We start from the raw sequence: 27,561 nt of genomic DNA, 5'->3' as shown, positions 1-27,561 counted from the left end.
TGTTTTTCCGAGTCAAAAAAATTTCCAGAATTTTCCAGAATTCCTGGTTTTCCAAAGCCCTATTTCCACCCTTTTTTCTGGCGACTACTCCTTCCACATTTTTCAACCGTCCCACCGTCAAAACATTCCTCTTTGAACTGGAAACTTCCCGATTTTCCCGAAATTCCAGGAATTCTGTAATACCATTTCTCAATTCAACATGTTGCTACTTCAACATTTCTCGACCGATTTGAAAATGTCAACACCAACCATTTCAACTCATTCAGGTTTTTTTTTTTTTTTTTTTACCATTTTCAAAAAAATTCCTGCTTTCCTCGAAACTCCCACATTTTTTTGGGAAATTCCCCATTGAAATCAATAGGACATTCTTCAAGGTTCCACAATTCCCACATTTTTCATCTGATTCAAACTATTCCAACTTCAAAATATTCAGCCTGTTCAGGAATTGTGTGCTCTACAAGAAAAAATAAATAAAAAAATTCCAGGATTTCCCATAATTCCTTAATTTTTTTGATTCTTCCCACTCAAAATGAATTGACCATTTTTCAAACTTCCACAATTCCCACGTAATATGCAATTATACATCTTTGATGCAATATTGTTCAATTAAAAATATGACGTATATATATACATCTAGCTTGTGTGCTATCGTGTGCTTAGCTGTTGTGTAGCTGCAAGCTCCTGGTAGCCTGTACCCAAGCATGTTTACATTTTTTTGGAGGGTATTTAGCTCCATGTACTTGTTTTTTTCCGATATCAGACTAATATTTAATATCAATACTGAATCAGGACATCTCCGGTGCTTTTTATTTGTACTTTTCTGAGAGACGCAAACCTTTTTTTTACATTTTCTGAAGGTGTGTCTGCAGGTGAAGAACACTCCTCGGCGCAGTGCCGGGGATGATATCACATGATCCACGTCTGGATCGCCTACAGGCCGCTCATTCCAGAGAAGTGATTTTTATTGTGGCCATTGAAATGGAACACAATGCTGCCATTCATGCTCCAGGGTTCCCGCCGAAGAGAGGGCAGCGCTACCAAAGATGACGTCATGTCAAGATGACAACTCACTCTGGATTTTTTTTGGAGCGCCGCGAGAACAAACTTGTTCCTGCACGGGGAGGATCGCTCACACCTTCGGGGAATGTGTTGATGACTTTTACTTTCTGCTGCAATATCTCACACTTCATTATATATATATATATATATATATATATATATATATATATATATATATATATATATATATATATATATATATATATATATATATATATATATATATATATATATATATATATATACATATATATATATATATATAATAACATTTTTCCCATATGATTCAATTATGCTTGATTTCAGTAAGTGTTGCATATAGAGGATCTTTGACCAGCGTTTTTGTAGTAGGTCATTAAAAACAGCAGAGCACACTTGTCATATAGAGGATCTTTGATTAGTATTTTTGTAGTAGGTCATTAAAAACAGCAGAGCACACTTGTCATATAGAGGATCTTTGATTAGTATTTTTGTAGTAGGTCGTTAAAAACAGCAGAGCACACTTGTCATATGGAGGATCTTTGACTAGTATATTTTTGTAGGTCGTTAAAAACAGCATAGCACACTTGTCATATAGAGGATCTTTGACTAGTATTTTTGTAGTAGGTCGTTAAAAACAGCACAGCACACTTGTCATATAGAGGATCTTTGACTAGTATTTTTGTAGTAGGTCATTAAAAACAGCAGAGGACACTTTTCATATAGAGGATCTTTGACTAGTATTTTTGTAGTAGGTCGTTAAAAACAGCAGAGCACACTTGTCATATAGAGGATCTTTGACCAGTACTGTTGTAGTAGGTCGTTAAAAACAGCAGAGGACATTTTTCATATAGAGGATCTTTGACTAGCATTTTTGTAGTGGGTCATTAAAAACAGCAGAGGACACTTTTCATATGGAGGATCTTTGACTAGCATTTTGGTAGTAAGTAGTTAAAAACAGCGGAGCACACTTGTCATATAGAGGATCTTTGACTAGTATTTTTTGTGGGTCGTTAAAAACATCAGATCACACCTGTCATATAGAGGATCTTTGATTAGCATTGTTGTAGTACATAATTAAAAACAGCACATCACACTTTTCATATAGAGGATCTTTGATTAGTATATTTGTAGTAGGTCATTAAAAACAGCGGAGCACACTTGTCATATAGAGGATCTTTGACTAGTATTTTTTGTGGGTCGTTAAAAACATCAGATCACACCGGTCATATAGAGGATCTTTGATTAGCATTGTTGTAGTACATCATTAAAAACAGCACATCACACTTTTCATATAGAGGATCTTTGACTTGTATTTTTGTAGTAGGTCGTTAAAAACAGCAGAGGATACTTTTCATCAAGAGGATCTTTGACTAGCATTTTTGTAGTAGGTCATTTAAAAACGGCAGAGAACTTTTGTCATAAAGAGGATCTTTGATTAGTATTTTTGTAGTGGGTCATTGAAAACAGCAGAACATATTTATCATATAGAGGATCTTTGACTAGCATTAAATAGAGGGTATTTGATTAGCATTTGTGGAGTGGGTCGTTAAAAACAGCATAGCACACCTGTCATATAGAGGATCTTTGACTAACAGTTTTCTAGTAGGTCCTTAAAAACAGCAGAGCACTCCTGTCATATACAAGATCTTTGACCACTGTTTTTACAGCAAATTTCCAAAACCAGCACAGTTCTAAAAACAGCAGTGCTCCCGTCTTATAGAGGATCTTTGACCATCTCTTTTTGTGCATTAGAGTAGTTCCTTAAAAACAGTCATGCACTTCTCTTACATAGAAGATCTTTGATTCGCGTTTTTTTTGTAGCAGAGTCCTAAAACCGGCAGATCTTTAACACCAGCAAAGCATTCCTGTCATATAGAGGATCTTTGACTATTGTTTTTCTAGTGGGATCTCAAAAACAGCAGTGCACACTTGTCATATAAAGGATCTTTGACATGTAAAATGTAAGTGTGGTTGTTTATTGTGCAATACATTTTTTTTAACATTTAAAAAAAAAAAAGTGCTAAAATTGTTGCAATAGGTCTTTAAAAAAAGCAAAGCACTCCTGTTGTATACAGGATCTTTGACTAGCGATTTTGCAGAAGGTCCTTAAAAACAGCAGAGCACTCCTGTCATATACAAGATCTTTGACCACCGTTTTTACAGCAAATTTCCAAAACCAGCACAGTTCTAAAAACAGCAGTGCTCCCGTCTTATAGAGGATCTTTGACCACCTTTTTTCTGCATTTGAGTAGTTCCTTAAAAACAGTCATGCACCTCTCTTACATAGAAGATCTTTGATTTGTGTTTTTTTGTAGCAGATTCCTAAAACTGGCAGATCTTTAACACCAGCAAAGCCTTCCTGTCATATAGAGGATCTTTGACTATTGTTTTTCTAGTGGGATCTCAAAAACAGCAGTGCACACTTGTCATATAAAGGATCTTTGACATGTAAAATGTAAGTGTGGTTGTTTATTGTGCAATAAAAAATGTTTAACATAAAAAAAAAAAAATTGCTAAAATTTTTGCAATAGGTCTTTAAAAACAGCAGGGCACTCCTGTTGTATACAGGATCTTTGACTAACAGTTTTCTAGTAGGTCCTTAAAAACAGCAGAGCACTCCTGTCATATACAAGATCTTTGACCACCGTTTTTACAGCAAATTTCCAAAACCAGCACAGTTCTAAAAACAGCAGTGCTCCCGTCTTATAGAGGATCTTTGACCACCTTTTTTCTGCATTTGAGTAGTTCCTTAAAAACAGTCATGCACCTCTCTTACATAGAAGATCTTTGATTTGTGTTTTTTGTAGCAGATTCCTAAAACTGGCAGATCTTTAACACCAGCAAAGCATTCCTGTCATATAGAGGATCTTTGACTATTGTTTTTCTAGTGGGATCTCAAAAACAGCAGTGCACACTTGTCATAAAGAGGATCTTTGATTAGTATTTTTGTAGTAGGTCGTTAAAAAAAGCAGAGCACACTTGTCACATAGAGGATCTTTGACTAGCATTTTGGTAGTAAGCAGTTAAAAACAGCAGAGCACACTTGTCATATAGAGGATCTTTGACTAGTATTTTTTGTGGGTCGTTAAAAACATCAGATCACACCTGTCATACAGAGGATCTTTGATTAGCATTGTTGTAGTATGTCATTAAAAACAGCACAGCACAATTTTCATATAGAGGATCTTTGACTAGCATTTTTGTAGTAGGTCATTAAGAACGGCAGAGAACTTTTGTCATAAAGAGGATCTTTGATGAGTATTTTTGTAGTGGGTCATTAAAAACAGCAGAACATATTTATCATATAGAGGATCTTTGACTAGCATTAAATGGAGGGTATTTGATTAGCATTCGTGGAGTGGGTCGTTAAAAACAGCATAGCACACCTGTCATATAGAGGATCTTTGACTAACATTTTTCTAGTAGGTCCTTAAAAACAGCAGAGCACTCCTGTCTTATACAAGATCTTTGACCACCGTTTTTACAGCAAATTTCCAAAACCAGCACAGTTCTAAAAACAGCAGTGCTCCTGTCTTATAGAGGATCTTTGACCATCTCTTTTTGTGCATTAGAGTAGCTCCTTAAAAACAGTCATGCACCTCTCTTACATAGAAGATCTTTGATTCGCGTTTTTTGAAGCAGATTCCTAAAACCGGCAGATTTTTAACACCAGCAAAGCCTTCCTGTCTTATAGAGGATCTTTGACCATCTCTTTTTGTGCATTAGAGTAGCTCCCTACAAACAGTCATGCACCTCTCTTACATAGAAGATCTTTGATTCGTGTTTTTTGTAGCAGAGTCCTAAAACCGGCCGATTTTTAACACCAGCAAAGCCTTCCTGTCATATAGAGGATCTTTGACTAGCTTTTCCTGCAGTTGACAAATGACTGTGTAGTGAAAATCAGCACCACTTTTTTTACCGGAAAATTCTGCCCGCCAATCAAAAAGATTGGTGCTTTCAGCAGGAGATTCTTCAATCCAACAGAGTGCTCCTCTCATATAGACGATCTTTGACACACGTCTTTTTTGAAAGTAAGCAGCTGCTAAGTGCGTTTAATTAGTCACGGCGGTTCCTAATGTGCGTAAGGACATTCCACCTCATACAAGTCCCCTCCTGCTTGGGTCTCCCCACTGCTGCATTCTTCACCTTTGACCCCTCTCCGGGACCTGGGAGGCGATCATCGCCGTGACAACCAAAATGTGCTCCATCTTAATTAAAGGGCCCTCGTTTATCAGGAGAAAGATGTTATTTTCTCTACTTCTGACCTTCCTTTTTCATGTCGGGAGACCCGCTGTCTTGTCGGCCGAGCGTGCGTGTGTGTGTGTGTGCGTGTGTGTGTGTGTGTGTGTGTGTGTGTACAAAAGACAAAGACACAACCTGACTGGGCTGCTAAGCAACAATGGCGCTCGCTAAAACCTCATCATGGCACAGTTTAGCGGAGGATTAGCCGCTATTACGCACACACACACACACACACACACACACACACACACACACACACACACACACACACACACACACACACACACACACACACACACACACACACACACACACACACACACACTATGTATGAATTTGATTTAATTATTAATTATATAAATTGTTTTAAGTACCATTTTACAGTACAAACTTTACATTTACAACATTGAACTGTAAAATAGTGTTTTTGTTCATTTTTCACAACATTTTACGGTTAATAGAAAAACATTACCACTGTTTTTTGGGGGGTTTTTTAACGGAAAAATCTGGCAGCTTAGTTGCCAGAATCCACCCGTTCATACATTTTCTACCGCTTGTCCTTTAGAATGTTTGTGTTGAATTGACATTGGTTTTTACAACATTATATTGTTCATGGAAAAACTGTACACGTTCTCAATTTTAATAAAAAATAAACATTGGTTTCCCATAATATTTCAACTTTGTTATTATAATATTATATCCTCTTTATTAAAAAAAAAATGTTTTTCTTAAAAAGACTTAGTTTCTTGTAATATTTCAGCCTTATAGATATAATATTGGGATTTATATCTTAAAAAATTTTTTTGTAAGACTGACTTTTTGGATTACACAATAACATTTATTATTTGTAATATTTCAGCATTAATACAATAATATTAGGGCTTATTTTATAAATAAAATCAATAATTTTTCTTGTTGGACGGACTTCTTTTTTGAAGAAAAATGCTCTGTTTTTTTTTCAAGATTCTGACTTTTTGTTTAGAAAAAAAAACCCATTGGTTTAACATAATATTTCAACTTTATTATTATAATATTACATCCTCTTTATTAAAAAAAAATGTTTTTCTTAAAAAGACGTAGTTTCTTGTAATATTTCAGCCTTATTGATATAATATTGGGATTTATATCTTAAAAAATGTTCTTGTAAGACTGACTTTTTGGATTACACCATAGCATTTATTATTTGTAATATTTCAGCATTAATACAATAATATTAGGGCTTATTTTATAAATAAAATCAATAATTTTTCTTGTTGGACTGACTTCTTTTTTGAAGAAAATTCTCTGTTTTTTTTTTCAAGATTCTGACTTTTTGTTTAGAAAAAAATAAACATTGGTTTCACAAAATATTTAAACTTTATTATTATAATATTACATCCTCTTTACTTAAAAAAAAAAAATTCTTAAAAAGACTTAGTTTCTTGTAATATTTCAGCCTTATTGATATAATATTGGGATTTATATCCTAAAAAATGTTCTTGTAAGACTGACTTTTTGGATTACACAATAATATTTATTATTTGTAATATTTCAGCATTAATACAATAATATTAGGGCTTATTTTATAAATAAAATCAATAATTTTTCTTGTTGGACTGACTTCTTTTTTGAAGAAAATTCTCTGTTTTTTTTTTCAAGATTCTGACTTTTTGTTTAGAAAAAAAAACCCATTGGTTTAACATAATATTTCAACTTTATTATTATAATATTACATCCTATTTATTAAAAAAAAAATGTTTTTCTTAAAAAGACTTAGTTTCTTGTAATATTTCAGCCTTATTGATATAATATTGGGATTTATATCTTAAAAAATGTTCTTGTAAGACTGACTTTTTGGATTACACAATAACATTTATTATTTGTAATATTTCAGCATTAATACAATAATATTAGGGCTTATTTTATAAATAAAATCAATAATTTTTCTTGTTGGACTGACTTCTTTTTTGAAGAAAATTCTCTTTTTTTTTTTTTCAAGATTCTGACTTTTTGTTTAGAAAAAAATAAACATTGGTTTAACATAATATTTCAACTTTATTATTATAATATTACATCCTCTTTACTTAAAAAAAATGTTTTTCTTAAAAAGACTTAGTTTCTTGTAATATTTCAGCCTTATTGATATAATATTGGGATTTATATCCTAAAAAATGTTCTTGTAAGACTGACTTTTTGGATTACACAATAACATTTATTATTTGTAATATTTCAGCATTAATACAATAATACTAGGGCTTATTTTATAAATAAAATCAATTATTTTTCTTGTTGGACTGACTTATTTTTTTAAAGAAAATTCTCGTTTTTTTTATAAGATTCTGACTTTTTGTTTAGAAAAAAATAAACATTGGTTTAACATAATATTTCAACTTTATTATTATAATATTACATCCTCTTATTCATAAAAAGTTTTTTCTTAAAAATACTTAGTTTCTTGTAATAGTTCAGCCTTATTGATATAATATTGGGATTTATATCTTAAATTTTTTTTTGTAATACTGACTTTTTGGATTACACAATAACATTTATTATTTGTAATATTTCAGCATTGATACAATAATATTAGGGCTTATTTTATAAATAAAATCAATATTTTTTCTTGTTGGACTGACTTCTTTTTTGAAGAAAATTCTCTGTTTTTTTTTTTTTCAAGATTCTGACTTTTTGTTTAGAAAAAAAAACATTGGTTTAACATAATATTTCAACTTTATTATTATAATATTACATCCTCTTTATTAAAAAAAATGTTTTTCTTAAAAATACTTAGTTTCTTGTAATATTTTAGCCTTATTGATATAATATTGGAATTTATATCTTAAAATTTTTTTTTGTAAGACTGACTTTTTGGATTACACAATAACATTTATTATTTGTAATATTTCAGCATTAATACAATAATATTAGGGCTTATTTTATAAATAAAATCAATTATTTTTCTTGTTGGACTGACTTCTTTTTTGAAGAAAATTCTCTGGGTTTTTTTCAAGATTCTGACTTTTTGTTTAGAAAAACATAAACATTGGTTTAACATAATATTTCAACTTTATTATTATAATATTACATCCTCTTTATTAAAAAAAATGTTTTTCTTAAAAATACTTAGTTTCTTGTAATATTTCAGCCTTATTGATATAATATTGGGATTTATATCTTAAAACATTTTCTTGTAAGACTGACTTTTTGGATTACACAATAACATTTATTATTTGTAATATTTCAGCATTAATACAATAATATTAGGGCTTATTTTATAAATAAAATCAATTATTTTTCTTTTTGGACTGACTTCTTTTTTGAAGAAAATTATCTGTTTTTTTTTCAAGATTCTGACTTTTTGTTTAGAAAAAAATAAACATTGGTTTAACATAATATTTCAACTTTATTATTATAATATTATATCCTCTTTATTAAAAAAAATGTTTTTCTTAAAAATACTTAATTTCTTGTAATATTTTAGCCTTATTGATATAATATTGGGATTTATATCTTAAAAAATGTTCTTGTAAGACTGACTTTTTGGATTACACAATAACATTTATTATTTGTAATATTTCAGCATTAATACAATAATTTTAGGGCTTATTTTATAAATAAAATCAATTATTTTTCTTGTTGGACTGACTTCTTTTTTGAAGAAAATTCTCTGGGTTTTTTTTCAAGATTATGACTTTTTGTTTAGAAAAAAATAAACATTGGTTTAACATAGTATTTCAACTTTATTATTATAATATTACATCCTCTTATTTATAAAAACTTTTTTCTTAAAAATACTTAGTTTCTTGTATTATTTCAGCCTTATTGATATAATATTGGGATTTATATCCTAAAAAAAAATTATTGTAAAACTGACTTTTTGGATTACACAACATTTATTCCTTTTAATATTTCAGCGTTAATACAATAAAATTAGGGCTTATTTTACAAATAAAAACAACATATTTTTTTCTTGTGGGACTGACTTTTTTTTGTGAAGAAAATTCCCAAAAAAAATTTGAATCTGACTTTTTGTTTAGAAAAAAAAACATTGGTTTCAATTTATTTTTTAACTTTATTCTTATAATATTACATTATATGTACACATACATACATATAAACACACACATATATACACATACACACAAATATAGACAAATACACACTATTTGTTTTTTAAAATACTATTTGTTTCTTGTAATATTTCGACTTTATTGATATAATATTGAGCCTTATTTTTTAAATAAAAATATTTTTTTAACCCTGAAATATTATGACTCGTTGGCTTAAACAATAACATTTATTCCTTGTAATATTTCAGCTTTGGAACCATTATCTAAATGAAAACCTTTTTTTTACTTGTAGTTTTTTGTAATTGTTTCTTGTTCTCATACGATTAGGGCTTTTTGTTCTTTAGAAAAATCTCAATTGATGTAAAAAATATATTTTTTTGTGTATTTTTTTCCTATATTTCAGTATTAATTTGTATTATTGTTTTGTGTTTTTAGTCAAATAAATTCAGGAATAAAATGCAAATCAATTTGGTGCTAAAACCCAAGCAGAAAAATCTCAATTGATGTAAAAAATTGATTTTTTTGTGTATTTTTTCTTCTTATATTTCAGTATTAATTTGTATTATTCTTTATGTTTTTAGTCAAATAAATCCAGGAATAAAATGCAAATCAATTTGGTGCTAAACCCCAAGCAGAAAAATCTCAATTGATGTAAAAAAATAGATTTTGTGTATTTCTTTCCATATATTTCAGTATTAATTTGTATTATTTTTTTTAATGTTTTTAGTCAAATAAATCCAGGAATAAAATGCAAATCAATTTGGTGCGAAAACCCAAGCAGAAAAATCTCAATTGATGTAAAAAATAAATTATTTCGTGTATTTGTTTCCTATATTTCAGTATTAATTTGTATTATTTTTTTGTGTTTTTAGTCAAATAAATCCAGGAATAAAATTCAAATCAATTTGGTGCTAAAACCCAAGCAGAAAAATTTCAATTGATGTAAAAAAATAGATTTTTTGGTGTATTTGTTTCCTATTATTTCAGTATTAATTTGCATTATTCTTCCTGTTTTTAGTCAAATGAATCCAGGAATAAAATGCAAATCATTTGGTGCTAAAACCCAAGCAGAAAAATCTCAATTGATGTAAATAAAATAGATTTTTTTTTGGTGTATTTGTTTCCTATATTTCAGTATTAATTTGTATTATTTTTTTATGTTTTTAGTCAAATAAATCCAGGAATAAAATTCAAATCAATTTGGTGCTAAAACCCAAGCAGAAAAATCTTAATTGATGTAAAAATATATTTTTTTGTGTATTTTTTTCCTTATATTTCAGTATTAATTTGTATTATTTTTTATGTTTTTAGTCAAATAAATCCAGGAATAAAATGCAAATCAATTTGGTGCTAAAACCCAAGCAGAAAAATCTCAATTGATGTAAAAAAAAAAAAAAAGATTTTTTGGTGTATTTGTTTCCTATATTTCAGTATTAATTTGTATATATTTTTTTATGTTTTTAGTCAAATAAATCCAGGAATAAAATGCAAATCAATTTGGTGCTAAAACCCAAGCAGAAAAATCTCAATTGATGTAAAAAATAGATTATTTTGTGTATTTTTTCCCTTATATTTCAGTATTAATTTGTATTATTTTTTTGTGTTTTTAGTCAAATAAATCCAGGAATAAAATGCAAATCAATTTGGTGCTAAAACCCAAGCAGAAAAATCTCAATTGATGTAAAAAAATACATTTTGTGTATTTTTTTCCATATATTTCAGTATTAATTTGTATTATTCTTTATGTTTTTAGTCAAATAAATCCAGGAATAAAATGCAAATCAATTTGGTGCTAAAACCCAAGCAGAAAAATCTCAATTGATGTAAAAAAATAGATTTTTTTGGTGTATTTTTTTCCTGTATTTCAGTATTAATTTGTATTATTTTTTATGTTTTTAGTCAAATAAATCCAGGAATAAAATTCAAATCAATTTGGTGCTAAAACCCAAGCAGAAAAATCTTAATTGATGTAAAAAAATATTTTTTTGTGTATTTTTTTCCTATATTTCAGTATTAATTTGTATTATTCTTTGTGTTTTTAGTCAAATAAATCCAGGAATAAAACGCAAATCCATTTAAAAAGCTGCCTGGTGCTGAAAGCCAAGCAGTTTGCATCTTTCATCTCCAAACATTTGCTTTATGCTTTTAAAAAAAGTCATAAACATGAAAAGCTGTCAGTTGAGTGTTCATAAAGTCTGTGATTGCTCACCAATCGTGTGATTTTGGATGGCTTGTCCTCGGTCTTGGCAAATCTACTGAGTCTTTCTTCCATTTATTCTTTTTTTTTGTGGTTTTTACAGTCCTATCATGTTTTACTGAGTCCATCTAATGAACTGTTGGACCCCATCGTCTTCTCTTCCTGTCGCTCAGCAAACAGTCACAGCTGCGCTTCTCAGCCTCCACACAATACAACGCCGTGTGTGTGTGTGTGTGTGTGTGTGTGTGTGTGTGTGTGTGTGTGTGTGTGTGTGTGTGTGTGTGTGTGTGTTGCGGTAGCTGGGGTGCTGCCCACCACATGGCGTCTCCAGATGTGTGTGTCCAAGTAACTAATGGAGTCTGGGCCCCCAGAGGGGTGTGTGTCGGCTAAATGTGATTGCGGGGCCCCAGGTGTTGGAAAGGTGCTACAATGGAACACATTAGGGTTCAACTAGAAAAACCCAGACAGCAGTGAAGTTGTCACGTTGTGTAAATGGTAAATAAAAAGAGAATACAACAAATCCTTTTCAACTTATATTCAATTGAATAGACCGCAAAGACAAGATATTTCATGTTCACACTGAGAAACGTTGGTATTTTTTGGCAAATAATCATGAACGTAGAATTTATTGGCAGAAAAAAAATAAAAATAAAATAAAAAATAAGCAGGGGCGTCCGTGATAACGTTGCTTGGATGGCAAAATATGTTTGTCGCATCTTACTGCGAAGTTTGTCAGGCATGTGATTTGACCACAATGAAAAAGACTGAAAAAACTTCCGGGGGTCTGGGGGACGAAGGCGGTAGGGGGGGTCAAGGGGGGCAACGCCCCCCCGAAGCTCCTGGTTTTTCACCAATTTAACATGCTAAAATGAACAAAGACAGCACCATTTGAAGAAAATATTTTAGTGTTTAAAGACATGAAAACATCATTAATAGAACATACATAACCCAATTATAATAATGAATGACTGTATTTGGTTCAGTCCCAACACTATTTAGTCACTACTATTTACATCTTGTGTTCATTTCACATCCACATTGATCAGTGTTATTATCTACACTTTATTTACAGTATTACCACATTACTTCAGTTCATGTAATGTAAACATTTCATTCTTTTCGCCAAAATAGGATATACATTTATGAAAATAATTCAACATGTTTAGTATTGTTTACTCATATTTGAAAATAGGAAATAATAATAATGTGAGGACATATTGCATGAAACAAGTGTGGAAATATTGATCTTCAAGATTGTTACACCACCGACAATAGTTTACAAAAGAACTTAATATTACAAAATAGTATTATATGCAAATGTATTTCAAATAAATTGTTAACTGGAATCAATAATGCGACTCTTTGAATTTCTGTCATTTCATAATATATTTTCACGTGGCTTTTTATTTTTTAGAAAAACCCATTTATATTTCACTAAGCAATAATTGGTTAATATTTCAAACAAACATGCGTATTTCGCAAGCAAATATTTTTTAGCTTACCTCGTTATTAACAACCCTGTCTGCAACTGAAGTGGGCGGATCTTTCCTCTCCATGTAAACAAAAGATGAAGTCCGTAAGGTTTGCTCACTTTCGGTTGGCATCCAAAAGTAGCAGCTAGTGAAAAGTTCGTATTCCTTGCTTCAAGTTGTTTCATATGTTTTTGCCGTTGCGCATGTACTTCCAAAGCCTTGAAACCTCGTGATCCATAGTCAATATTATCATGACACCACGTGCACAAAACCTTTTCCGGGACGATCGATTTTCCGAATAAAATCACCGAACAAAGTCGTAACTTCCTTCTTCCCAACAGTATCAGTGATTTCCCCTTTCCATCCAGTCCCATCGGAACTTATTTTTGACATGTTTATCAATTTATTTTACTCGTAAAGCGTCCTTTCTCTCGAGAACCGACATCGTTTACATATGGAAAATGGCCGTAGTAACCATTATGAATGATGACGTTAGTAACGTCCTGATTGGTCACAAGGAACATATCGACCAATCAACTACGGCGTAATATAAACTACGTCTCGAATCTTGATTTAGGCTCGGAAAAAAAACGGAAAAACGGGAGATAATTTTTTTTTTCCCCCCCCGAGATTAAAAAAGACGGAATTCCGACTTTAGGCGGAAAAATCACATGCCTGGTTTGTTCTCCCGGGATGAAAACGGATTTTTTCCGGACAAGGCGTGAAGGTAGGAACGTGATTTAATCTCGACTCTCAAATAGGTACAAACAAAAAAGGCGCACAAGGCGAAGGCGCAACTTAGCGCAGGGAAACAAAAAGCTAACACTTAGCATAAACTATGGACAGGGCAAAAAAAAAAGTCGCTAACTGTGGCATGAACAAACACAACTTACTTGGGCATGAAGCAAACAATGGCATGACACACAAATACTGGTCTCTTGATTAGAGACAGGTGTGTCCCGAACGCAAGAGGCAGGTGAACATCATAAGTCGCCATGGAAACTAAAACAAACAAGGGTGCACAAAAACAGGAACTAACGGAGTCTTAAAACTAAGAGAAAATAACAAAAACATGATCCAGAACCACAGACCATGACAATGTCGCTCCAAAAGCTGTATGTACCTTTCAGCATTAATGGTGCCTTCACAGATGTGTAAGTTACCCATGTCTTGGCCACTAATACACCCCCATACCATCACACATGCTGCCTTTTACACTTTCACCCTAGAACAATCCGGATGGTTCTTTTCCTCTTTGGTCCACAGTTTCCAAAAAACTATTTGAAATGTGGACTCGTCAGACCACAGAACACTTTTTCCACTTTGCATCAGTCCACCTTAGATGAGCTCGGGCTCCGGGTGTTGTTGATAAACGGCTTTGGCTTTGCATAGTAAGAGTTTTAACTTGCACTTACAGATGTAGCGACCGACTGTAGTTACTGACAGTGGGTTTTCTGAAGTGTTCCTGAGCCCATGTGGTGATATCCTTTACACACCGGTGTCGCTGTTTGATGCAGTACCGCCTGAGGGATCCAAGGTGTGTAATATCATGGCTTACGTGCAGTGATTTCTCCAGATTCTCCAAACCTTTTGATGATATTACGGAGCGTAGATGGTGAAGTCCCTCAATTCCTTGCAACAGCTTGGTTGATAAATGTTGTCCTTCAACAATTTGCTCAGGCATTTGTTGACAAAGTGGTGACCCTCGCCCCATCCTTGTTTGTGAACGACTGAGCATTTCACGGAAGCTGCTTTTATACCCAATCATGGCACCCACCTGTTCCCAATTAGCCTGTTCACCTGTGGGATGTTCCAAATAAGTCTTTGACAAGCATTCCTCAACTTTCTCACTCTTTTTTGCCACTTGTGCCAGCTTTTTTGAAACATGTTGCAAGGCCTCAAATTCCGAATGAGCGAATATTTGCAAAAAATACCAACGTTTACCAGTTTGAACGTTAAATATCTTGTCTTTGCAGTCTATTCAATTGAATATAAGTATTTGTTGTATTCTCTTTTTATTTACCATTTACACAACGTGACAACTTCACCGCTTTTGGCTTTTGTACACTAAATATTGAGGTGAATTTATTGCAACCTGCCATATTTTTTTGGACATTTTAGTTTAAAAAAAAATCGCATTAAAAAAATGGTTTAATAATATTATATTCGCTGTTAGAAAGACCACATAACTGCGACGTGGCCTGCGTGGAAAATGACTTTGACACCTCCTATTATTACTTCTTAATGTCTTTCCACTTAGCATAATGGTGTTGTTGTTGTTGTGTAGTGAAGACGTGCGTCACACACACACCACTACACACACACTGTTACACAAACACTACTACACACACACACACACACACACACACACACACACACACACGTTGGGTCACACGCTCCCACGCCGTTTGTCTGTGGGACAGCTGAGTGCAGAAAAGTATGGCCGGGATGTATTTTTACCTTTGGGCCACACGCTGAGCAAAATGCCAAGTCTTTGGCCTTGACACACACACACACACACACGCACACACACACACACACACACACACACACACACACACACACACACACACACACACACACACACACGCACGCACGCACGCACACACACACACACACACCTCAGCCCAGCCAGCCGCGGAACATAAACAACTTTCACACGCCGTGAATCATGTCAATATTGTTTCAGATAAATATATTTGCTCTTATTATACACGTACACACGCGGCGTGCGCCACCATAATTATTGCCCCCCCCCCCACACACACACCACAAACGACTGTGACGAGAAGTTAGTTCCCACAGCCTGAGACCTGCAGACGCCGGAACCCGGCAATCAGCGACACGCCGCCTTTTTGGGACGCTGGTTTTTCTGCGACGAAAACGAGGAAAGGCCAAAAGTAACTTTGGATTTATACACACATTCTTGTATTTCATACTTTCTTGAGACCTGAGAAAAAAGCCTCCCTCTTTAGGACCAGCCTTTCTAGATATATAAAGAAGTGTATTTACAACATTAATAATATATACATACTATGCACGTATAAAAACGCTTGTTGTGAGAAATTTGTTGGAATTTCACAAGAAAAACTTCGAATTTTGGCAGTATTATAATAAAAGTCGTCATTTTACTCAAAATGTTACAAGAAAAACGGAACATTTGTGCAATATTATGATAAAAGTTGGAATTTTACTCAATAACTGTCGCAATTTTACCAGAAAAGCTTAAAATTTTGGCAATTTTGTGAAAAGAGTCATAATTTTACTCGACAAAAGTCACAATTTTGTAAGAAAACTAACATTTTGGCAATATTATAATAATGAGAACATTTTTACTTGGCAAAATGATGACAAAAGTCATCATTTTACTCAAAAAATGTCACTAATTTACAAGAACAACAAAAATATTGGCAATATTGAGATAAAAGTCAGAATTTTATATGACACACAAATGGAACATTTTTGAAATATGATAAAAGTTGGAATTTTACTCAATAACAGTCGCAATTTTACAAGAAAAAGCTTAAAATTTTGGCAATTTTGTGAAAAGTGTCATAATTTTACTCGACAAAAGTCACAATTTTGTAAGAAAACTAACATTTTGGCAATATTATAATAATGAGAACATTTTTACTTGGTAAAATGATGACAAAAGTCATAATTTTGCTCAAAAAATGTCACTGTTTTACAGGAACAACAAAAAATATTGGCAATATTGTGATAAAAGTCAGAATTTTATATGACACACACACACACATTTGTGCAATATTATGATAAAAGTTGGAATTTTACTCAATAATAGTTGCAGTTTTACAAGAAAAGCTTAAAATGTTGGCAATTTTGTGAAAAGAGTCATCATTTTACTCGACAAAAGTCACAATTTTGTAAGAAAACTAACATTTTGGCAATATTATAATAATGAGAACATTTTTACTTGGTAAAATGATGACAAAAGTCATAATTTTGCTCAAAAAATGTCACTGTTTTACAGGAACAACAAAAAATATTGGCAATATTGTGATAAAAGTCAGAATTTTATATGACACACACACACACATTTGTGCAATATTATGATAAAAGTTGGAATTTTACTCAATAATAGTTGCAGTTTTACAAGAAAAGCTTAAAATGTTGGCAATTTTGTGAAAAGAGTCATCATTTTACTCGACAAAAGTCACAATTTTGTAAGAAAACTTTTAACATTTTGGCAATATTATAATAATGAGAACATTTTTACTTGGCAAAATTATGACAAAAGTCATCATTTTACTCAAAAAATTTCAGCCTTTTATAAGAACAACAAAAAATATTGGCAATATTGTGATACAAGTCAGAATTTTATATGACACACACACGGAATATTTGTGCAATATTTGGAATTTTACTCAATAATAGTCGCAGTTTTACAAGAAAAGCTTAAAATTTTGGCAATTTTGTGAAAAGAGTCATCATTTTACTCGACAAAAGTCACAATTTTGTACGAAAACTTTAACATTTTGGCAATATTATAATAATGATAAACATTTTACTTGGCAAAACGATGACAAAAGTCATCATTTTACTCAAAAAATTTCAGCATTTTACAAGAACAACAAAAATATTGGCAATATTGTGATAAAAGTCAGAATTTTATATGACAAATGTCCCCATTTTGCATTAAAAAGTAATACATTCACGAGAAAATATTGCAGTATTACAGAAACAGAAAGAATATGAGAAATTGTTCCCAATTTTATAAGAAAAAAGTCAACACATTGTGAGAAAAACACTAATTTGAGTTATTTTATTACATTTTTTTAAAGTTTGTAATTGTTTTTTAATCTTCATTATTTACTTCAAGTTATTACAGTATGTCTCTATATACAAAACCATTTTACTTTTATTATTCATTTTGGCCAAAGGGGGCGCATTTCAATTTCTTACACACACTTGTTATTTCCTATGTTGGCCAGAGGGGGAGCACTTCACATTTTTGCACACACTTGTTATTTCCTATGTTGGCCAGAGGGGGAGCACTTCACATTTTTACACACACTTGTTATTTCATATGTTGGCCAGAGGGGGGAGCACTTCATATTTTTACACACACTTGTTATTTCATATGTTGACCAGAGGGGGAGCACTTCACATTTTTACACACACTTGTTATTTCCTATGTTGACCAGAGGGGGAGCACTTCACATTTTTACACACACTTGTTATTTCATATGTTAACTAGAGGGGGAGCACTTCACATTTTTGCACACACTTGTTATTTCATATGTTGACCAGAGGGGGAGCACTTCACATTTTTACACACACTTGTTATTTCATATGTTGACCAGAGAGGGACCATTTCATATTTTTACACACACTTGTTATTTCATATGTTGACCAGAGGGGGAGCACTTTTAAAAGCGACACACAGTCCATTTGAAAACTCCCTCCTTTTTGGGACCACCCTCATTTTGATAGATGTCACCACCAGGGGTAGCGTAGTGTATTTGTTCATCCTATGCTCACATATGGCTTGTCTTACGTCAACACCCGGAGTCCTAAAATCAGCCGTTCACCTGGCGGCTTTTTTTTTTTAGGGATGAATAGGGAAGTCCTTCTTTAGCTGCCGTCTTGTTTTATCATATTTTGCTGCCTTTGCACCTGTCAATGTTGACTTTTGTATGCACATTAAATCAACAAAATGTCCTGACTTTGGAGCAATGTTCACGGATTCTAGTATTTGGCTCCCTATTCGAGGCAATGTTTGGGACTATGGTTTATGTACTAACTTGTTCACCGGGCTCATATGGAGCATTCTTCATGTCTCAAGAAGGGTAGAAATACAAGAACGCACACACACACACACACACACACACACACACACACACACACACACACACACACACACATACACACACACACACACACACACAGTGGGCAGCAGCTGTCGGGGTGCTAATCTCCATTAGCTACTGAACTGGCCTCGATGGAGGCAGTCATTTAATATCGCAGTTTCTCTTTCGCACTCGTCCACGGTCCCCTGCGTGGTTGTTGTACTTTGTTTACTGTGTGTTTTCGCCTCATCCCACTTCAATTCAACCGTGAGTGAAGAATGAACTACCGGAGCTGAAAAGTCATGAGAAGTCCCAACGAGAACGAAACCATGCAGTATTAACATATTTTCTGGACTATAGAGCTGTTAGCATGCTAACGTTAGCTTTTTTTTTTTTTAAACCCATTTTGCTTATTACATGAGAAAAACTAAATGTTAGCATGCTAACATTTTTAGCATATTTTTTCACCATACACCTTATAATAATATAACTTGGTACTTGACACATGTTAACTGTTGGCATGTTAACTCATGCTAACATGACCATGCTAACTTTTTTTAGCTAATTTTACAAGCGTACACCTCAGAGTCATAACTTTGCAGTTAACACTTGCTAACGGTTAACTTGCTAATGTTAGCATGCTACCTTTTTTTGATGCTATTTTACAAGTGTACACCTCAGAGTCCTATCACTTGGTTGTTAACACATGCTAACTGTTAGCATGCTAGCATTTTTAGCTGGCCTCCAACAGGCGTACGCCTCAGAGTCATATCTAGTTAATAATTAAACATAATAATACAACCCAGGCTCCGCTTCACCTGGGTTGAGGTCAGGGTTCCTCCAACACTAAACTCCAGCAGACACGTATTTGTACAGCTTGACTTGTGTTTGAGTGCCACCACAGAAAAAACAAAGAATAGTTGGAGAGAAGGTGTGCCAAGGTTCCCTTGAGCAAAGCATCAAAGCCACAGGACAAGAATTGAAATATTATTCAACATGTTATGGACGTGAGGTGTGTGACGTGTGGTTATGTCAAGTCATGTTTTGGTGATGCTTGACTGTTACAGCGTGGTAACCATGGTTACCACCATCAGCTTAAGACTCCCAATGCCACCATGAATATAGCACGATGATGTCATCGCGTGATGCCACAACTGGAGCAGGAAAGCAAAGAGATAAATTGGACTTACAGTCGGTGAAGCTTTGTCGTTCCCAGGAAGAGCAACTCGGGAAAGACGGCCAGGTTATTCCGATTCAGGCGCCTGGAAAAATAAATAAAAATACATGCGTCAAATTAGCTTTTTTGATCTTTAAAAAGCTTCCGTAGTTGGCAAAATGGACATTTTAATGGTGTTCTAACGTTGTCCCTACACGTCCTTCCTCTATATAGAAGATTTCTTTGTTCAATTTTTTTTTAAAGGCTTCTCTACACATTTTAAAAATATATTTATTTTTTTTTTTTAAAAAAGGGGGGAAAAAGGCTTCTCTAAACATATTAAAACAAAAATAAAATAAGCCTTTTTTTTTTCCCCACAGGAACAATTGACATTTTACCTCCGTCTGGTTGCATGGAGATGGCCTAAAAACGACTTTTTAAATGTTTTAAATAATTTTTTTTTGTAAAATACGATTTAAAAAAATATATATATATATATGTTTAAAAAAATATATAAATAAATGTGTTTTATTCTTATAAGAGATATATAAATATTTATTTTTTTTATCGATTTTTGAACATTGTGAATAGATTTAAGATAAATAAGAATTGGATGTAAAAGGTTCCGTAGTTGGCAAAATGGACATTTTAATGGTGTTCTAACGTTGTCCCTACATGTCCTTCCTCTACATCAGTGGTCCCCAATCTTTTTGTAGCTGGGGACCGGTCAACGCTTGAAAATTTGTCCCACGGACCGGGGGGGGGGGGGGGGATTTATTTTTATTTTTTCATAAAGAAATACAATCATGTGTGCTTACGGACTGTATACCTGCAGACTGTATTGATCTATATTGACATACACATACACAGTATGTATACATCGTGTTTTTTATGTTGATTTAATTTTTTTAAAAAATAAATAAAAAATTTTTTTTTTTTTAATTTTAATTTTAATTTATTTATTTTATTTTTTTTAAATTTCTTGCGTTGCATGGAGATGGCCTGAAAACGACTTTTTAAATGTTTTAAATTTTTTTTTTTTTTTTTTAAATAAGATTTTTTTTTAAATTGCAAAAAATTATACAAATAAAAAAAAAAAAATTTTTTAATTTATTCTTAGAAGAAATATACAAATATTTATTTTTTTTATCGATTTTTGATTGATAAATAAGAATTGGATGTGAACGGTTCCGTAGTTGGCAAAATGGACATTTTAATGGTGTTCTAACGTTGTCCCTACACGTCCTTCCTCTATATAGAAGATTTCTTTGTTCAATTTTTTTTTTTTTTAAAGCTTCTTTACACATTTTAAAAATATAGTTATTTATTTTTAAAAAAGGGGGGAAAAAGGCTTCTCTAAACATATTAAAACAAAAAAAACCTTCAAAATAAGCATTTTTCCCCCCACAGAAACAATTGACATTTTACCTCCGTCTGGTTGCACGGAGATGGCCTGAAAACGACTTTTTAAATGTTTTTTAAAAAATTGTTTTTGTAAAATACGATTTAAAAAATATATATATATATATTTAAAAAAATTAATAAATTAAATGTTTTTATTCTTATAAGAGATATATAAATATTTATTTTTTAATCAATTTTTGAACATTTATGAATAGATTTAAGATAAATAAGAATTGGATGTAAAAGGTTCCGTACTTGGCAAAATGGACATTTTAATGGTGTTCTAACGTTGTCCCTACATGTCCTTCCTCTACATAGAAGATTACTTTGTTAAAAAAAAAAAACTATTTAAAAAAAGCTTCTCTACACTTATTTCAAAAAAAGATGTATTTAGTTTTTAAAAAAGGGGGGGAAAAGGCTTCTCTACACATATTACAACAAAAAAAACCTTCAAAATAAGCATTTTTTTTTCCACAGAAAAAAAATTACATTTTACCTCCGTCTGGTTGCATGGAGATGGCCTGAAAACGACTTTTTAAATGTTTTAATTTTTTTTTTTTTTTTTAAATACGATTTTTTAAAAAATAACAAAATATTATACAAATAAAAAAATTAAAAACATTTTAATTTATTTTTAGAAGAAATATAAAAAAAAAAATTTTTATCGATTTTTGATTGATAAATAAGAATTGGAAGTGAAAGGTTCCGTAGTTGGCAAAATGGACATTTTAATGGTGTTCTAACGTTGTCCCTACATGTCCTTCCTCTACATAGAAGATTACTTTGTTAAAAAAAAAAACTATTTAAAAAAAGCTTCTCTACACTTATTTCAAAAAAAGATGTATTTATTTTTTAAAAAAGGGGGGAAAAGGCTTCTCTACACATATTACAACAAAAAAAAACTTCAAAATAAGCATTTTTTTTTCCACAGAAAAAAAATTACATTTTACCTCCGTCTGGTTGCATGGAGATGGCCTGAAAACGACTTTTTAAATGTTTTTATTTTTATTTATTTTTTTTTAAATACGATTTAAAAAAATATATATATATATATTATACAAATAAAAAAAAATAAAAAAATTTAATTTATTTTTAGAAGAAATATATAAAAAAAATTTTTTATCGATTTTTGATTGATAAATAAGAATTGGAAGTGAAAGGTTCCGTAGTTGGCAAAATGGACATTTTAATGGTGTTCTAACGTTGTCTCTACACGTCCTTCCTGAGATCATTATCCATGCGTTCGTTACATCTCGTCTCGATTACTGTAACGTATTATTTTCGGGCCTCCCTATGTCTAGCATTAAAAGATTACAGTTGGTACAAAATGCGGCTGCTAGACTTTTGACAAAAACAAGAAAGTTTGATCATATTACGCCTATACTGGCTCACTTGCACTGGCTTCCTGTGCACCTAAGATGCGACTTTAAGGTTTTACTACTTACGTATAAAATACTACACGGTCAAGCTCCTGCCTATCTTGCCGATTGTATTGTACCATATGTCCCGGCAAGAAATCTGCGTTCAAAGAACTCCGGCTTATTAGTGATTCCCAGAGCCCAAAAAAAGTCTGCGGGCTATAGAGCGTTTTCTATTCGGGCTCCAATACTATGGAATGCCCTCCCGGTAAAAGTTAGAGATGCTACCTCAGTAGAAGCATTTAAGTCTCATCTTAAAACTCATTTGTATACTCTAGCCTTTAAATAGACTCCCTTTTTAGACCAGTTGATCTGCCGTTTCTTTTCTTTTCTTTTCTACTCTGCTCCGGGGTGGACCGCTAGCCTGTCCATCAGATGGGGACATCTCTACGCTGCTGACCCGTCTCCACTCGGGATGGTTCCCGCTGGCCCCACCATGGACTGGACTTTCGCTGATGTGTTGGACTTTCACAAGATTATGTCAGACCCACTCGACACCGAGGATGTCGTTGTGGCTTGTACAGCCCTTTGAGACACTTGTGATTTAGGGCTATATAAATAAACATTGATTGATTGATTGATAGAAGATTTCTTTGTTCAATTTTTTTTTAAAGGCTTCTCTACACATTTTAAAAATATATTTATTTATTTTTTAAAAAAGGGGGAAAAAAGGCTTCTCTAAACATATTAAAACAAAAATAAAATAAGCATTTTTTTTTTCCCACAGAAACAATTGACATTTTACCTCCGTCTGGTTGCATGGAGATGGCCTAAAAACGACTTTTTAAATGTTTAAAAAAAATGTTTTTTTGTAAAATACGATTTAAAAAAATATATATATATATATTTAAAAAAATAAATAAATAAATAAAATTTATTCTTATAAGAGATGTATAAATATTTATTTTTTTATCGATTTTTGAACATTTATGAATAGATTTAAGATAAATAAGAATTGGATGTGAAAGGTTCCGTACTTGGCAAAATGGACATTTTAATGGTGTTCTAACGTTGTCCCTACATGTCCTTCCTCTACATCAGTGGTCCCCAACCTTTTTGTAGCTGGGGACCGGTCAACGCTTGAAAATTTGTCCCACGGACCGGGGGGGGGGGGGGATTTATCATGTGTGCTTACGGACTGTATACCTGCAGACTGTATTGATCTATATTGACATACACATACACAGTATGTATACATTGTGTTTTTTATGTTGATTTAATTTTTTTTAAAAATTTTGAAATTTTTTTTTTTTTTTTTTAATTTTAATTAATTTATTTTATTTTTTTTTAATTTCTTGCGTTGCATGGAGATGGCCTGAAAACGACTTTTTAAATGTTTTAATTTTTTTTTTTTTTTAAATAAGATTTTTTTAAAAATTACAAAAAATTATACAAATTTAAAAAAAAATTTTTTTTAAATTTATTCTTAGAAGAAATATATAAATATTTATTTTTTTATCGATTTTTGATTGATAAATAAGAATTGGATGTGAACGGTTCCGTAGTTGGCAAAATGGACATTTTAATGGTGTTCTAACGTTATCTCTACACGTCCTTCCTCTATATAGAAGATTTCTTTGTTAATTTTTTTTTTTTTTTAATATTTAAAAAAATGATTTTTTATTTTTTTATTTTAAAAGGGGGGGAAAGGCTTCTCTACACATATTAACACAATTGTCGACTCAAACCGATTCTCGCAATGCCTTATTTGGTGTACTAATTATACATTTTAAAAAATTCACAACAGGTTACAGGTGAGAATACCTCCGTCTGGTTGCATGGAGATGGCCTGAAAGCGAATTTTAAATTTTGTTATTTTTTATTTTTTTTGTAAAATACGATTAAAAAAAATAAATAAATAAATACAAATTTAATTTAATTTAAAAATTTCTTATAAGAAATATATTATTATTTATTTATTTTTTCAATTTTTGAACATTATGTATAGATTTAAGATAAATAAGAATTGGAAGTGAAAGGTTCCGTACTTGGCAAAATGGACATTTTAATGGTGTTCTAACGTTATCTCTACAAGTCCTTCCTCTATATAGAAGATTTCTTTATTACATTTTTTTTTTAATATTTAAAAAAAGGCTTCTCTACACATATTTTTAAAAAATATATATATATTTTTTTTTTTAAAAGGGGGGAAAGGCTTCTCTACACATATTAACACAATTGTCGACTCAAACCGATTCTCGCAATACCTTATTTGGTGTACTAATTATACATTTTAAAAAATTCACAACAGGTTACAGGTGAGAATACCTCCGTCTGGTTGCATGGAGATGGCCTGAAAACGACTTTTTAAATTTTGTTATTTTTTATTTTTTTTTGTAAAATACGATTAAAAAAAATAAATAAATAAAAATTACATTTAATTTAAAAAATTCTTATAAGAAATATATAATTTTTTTTTAATTTTTTTTCGATTTTTGAACATTATGAATAGATTTAAGATAAATAAGAATTGGAAGTGAAAGGTTCCGTACTTGGCAAAATTGACATTTTAATGGTGTTCTAACGTTATCTCTACACGTCCTTCCTCTATATAGAAGATTTCTTTGTTAATTTTTTTTTTTTTTTTAATATTTAAAAAAATATTTTTTTATTTTTTTTTTAAAAGGGGGGAAAGGCTTCTCTACACATATTAACACAATTCTCGACTCAAACCGATTCTCGCAATGCCTTATTTGGTGTACTAATCATACATTTTTAAAAATTCACAACAGGTTACAGGTGAGAATACCTCCGTCTGGTTGCATGGAGATGGCCTGAAAACCACTTTTTAAATTTTGTTATTTTTTATTTTTTTTGGTAAAATACGATTAAAAAAATAAAATAAATAAATAAATAAATACAAATAAAATTAAATTTAAAAAATTCTTATAAGAAATATATAAATATATATTTTTTTTATCGATTTTTGAACATTATGAATAGATTTAAGATAAATAAGAATTGGAAGTGAAAGGTTCCGTACTTGGCAAAATTGACATTTTAATGGTGTTCTAACGTAATCTCTACACGTCCTTCCTCTATATAGAAGATTTCTTTGTTAATTTTTTTTTTTTTTTAATATTTAAAAAAAAAGTTTTTTTTTTTTTTTTTTTAAAGGGGGGGAAAGGCTTCTCTACACATATTAACACAATTCTCGACTCAAACCGATTCTCGCAATGCCTTATTTGGTGTACTAATCATACATTTAAAAAAATTCACAACAGGTTACAGGTGAGAATACCTCCGTCTGGTTGCATGGAGATGGCCTAAAAACGACTTTTTAAATTTTGTTATTTTTTATTTTTTTTGGTAAAATACGATTGAAAAAATAAAATAAATAAATAAATAAATACAAATAAAATTAAATTTAAAAAATTCTTATAAGAAATATATAAATATATATATATATTTTTTCGATTTTTGAACCTTATGAATAGATTTAAGATAAATAAGAATTGGAAGTGAAAGGTTCCGTACTTGGCAAAATTGAAATTTTAATGGTGTTCTAACGTTATCTCTACACGTCCTTCCTCTGTATAGAAGATTTCTTTGTTAATTTTTTATTTTTTTTAATATTTAAAAAAAAAAGATTTATTTTTTTTTTTTTTAAAGGGGGGGAAAGGCTTCTCTACACATATGAACACAATTGTCGACTCAAACCGATTCTCGCAATGCCTTATTTGGTGTACTAATTATACATTTTTAAAAATTCACAATCGGTTACAGGTGAGAATACCTCCGTCTGGTTGCATGGAGATGGCCTGAAAACGACTTTTTAATTTTTTTAATTTTTTAATTTTTTTGGTAAAATACGATTAAAAAAATAAAATAAATAAATAAATAAATACAAATAAAATTAAATTAAAAAAATTCTTATAAGAAATATATGAATATATATATTTATTTTTTTTCGATTTTTGAACATTATGAATAGATTTAAGATAAATAAGAATTGGATGTGAAAGGTTCCGTACTTGGCAAAATTGACATTTTAATGGTGTTGTAACGTTATCTCTACACGTCCTTCCTCTATATAGAAGATTTCTTTGTTAAAAGAAAAAATATTTAAAAAAGGCTTCTCTACACATATTTCAAAAAAATAATAAATAAAAATTAAATTAAATTAAATTTAAAAAATTCTTATAAAAAATATATACATTTTTTTTTCGATTTTTGAACATTATGAATAGATTTAGGATAAATAAGAATTGGATGTGAAAGGTTCCGTACTTGGCAAAAAAAATGTCCGACATTTTCAAAGCAATTAGTTACCGGCGAGACAGCACCGACACTCAACAACAACTATAATTACTGGTTTGCAAAAAAATATTTTCAACCCAAATAGGTGACATTAGATCATCTCCCACGGCACACCAAACCGTATCTCACGGCACGCTAGTGTGCCGCGGCACGGTGGTTGAAAAACACCGGCTTACCACAATTCTCCCAAGTAGCGCGAGAGTTATTGCTTTGATTAGTCACAATTCATGTTTCATGGAACTTTTGCGGAAGTGGTAGACATCCAAAAAGGAGCGCACGCACAAATAAACAGGTTACACTTGAAGGCAACAAACTCAAGAAGGCCGACAGCGGGGGCCAGGGGTGGGGGAAGACAGGAGTCAGAATGAAGGAAAGGGGGAGACATTCATTCATTCTTTCTTCCTTTTTTTTTTTTTTAAACCACAAAGGCGGAGTGGAGAAGACGATGTGGGAAAAACAAACAGGCGGTCTGGCCGGGCTACCGAATGTGTGAAAGGGACCCCACTGAGTAAACA

At 31.7% G+C, this 27,561-nt stretch overlaps 1 protein-coding gene across 5 annotated transcripts in view; it reads right to left on the bottom strand.

Moving 5' to 3' along the window:
* slit2 (slit homolog 2 (Drosophila)) overlaps positions 1 to 27,561 on the bottom strand; it is a 321,185-nt gene that overhangs the window by 238,765 nt on the left and 54,859 nt on the right. For all 5 annotated transcript variants that reach the window (XM_062026304.1, XM_062026306.1, XM_062026307.1 and 2 more), the window contains exon 4: positions 19,999 to 20,070. In XM_062026304.1, coding sequence (XP_061882288.1) covers positions 19,999 to 20,070 — 72 coding nt within the window. The remainder of the gene's footprint in view (positions 1 to 19,998; positions 20,071 to 27,561) is intronic.

The sequence above is a fragment of the Entelurus aequoreus genome, linkage group LG18, assembly GCF_033978785.1.
Source record: "Entelurus aequoreus isolate RoL-2023_Sb linkage group LG18, RoL_Eaeq_v1.1, whole genome shotgun sequence".
Lineage (NCBI taxonomy): Eukaryota > Metazoa > Chordata > Actinopteri > Syngnathiformes > Syngnathidae > Entelurus > Entelurus aequoreus.
Note: the sequence above shows the minus strand (reverse complement) of the source record. Positions and strands in the feature narration are given on the sequence as shown.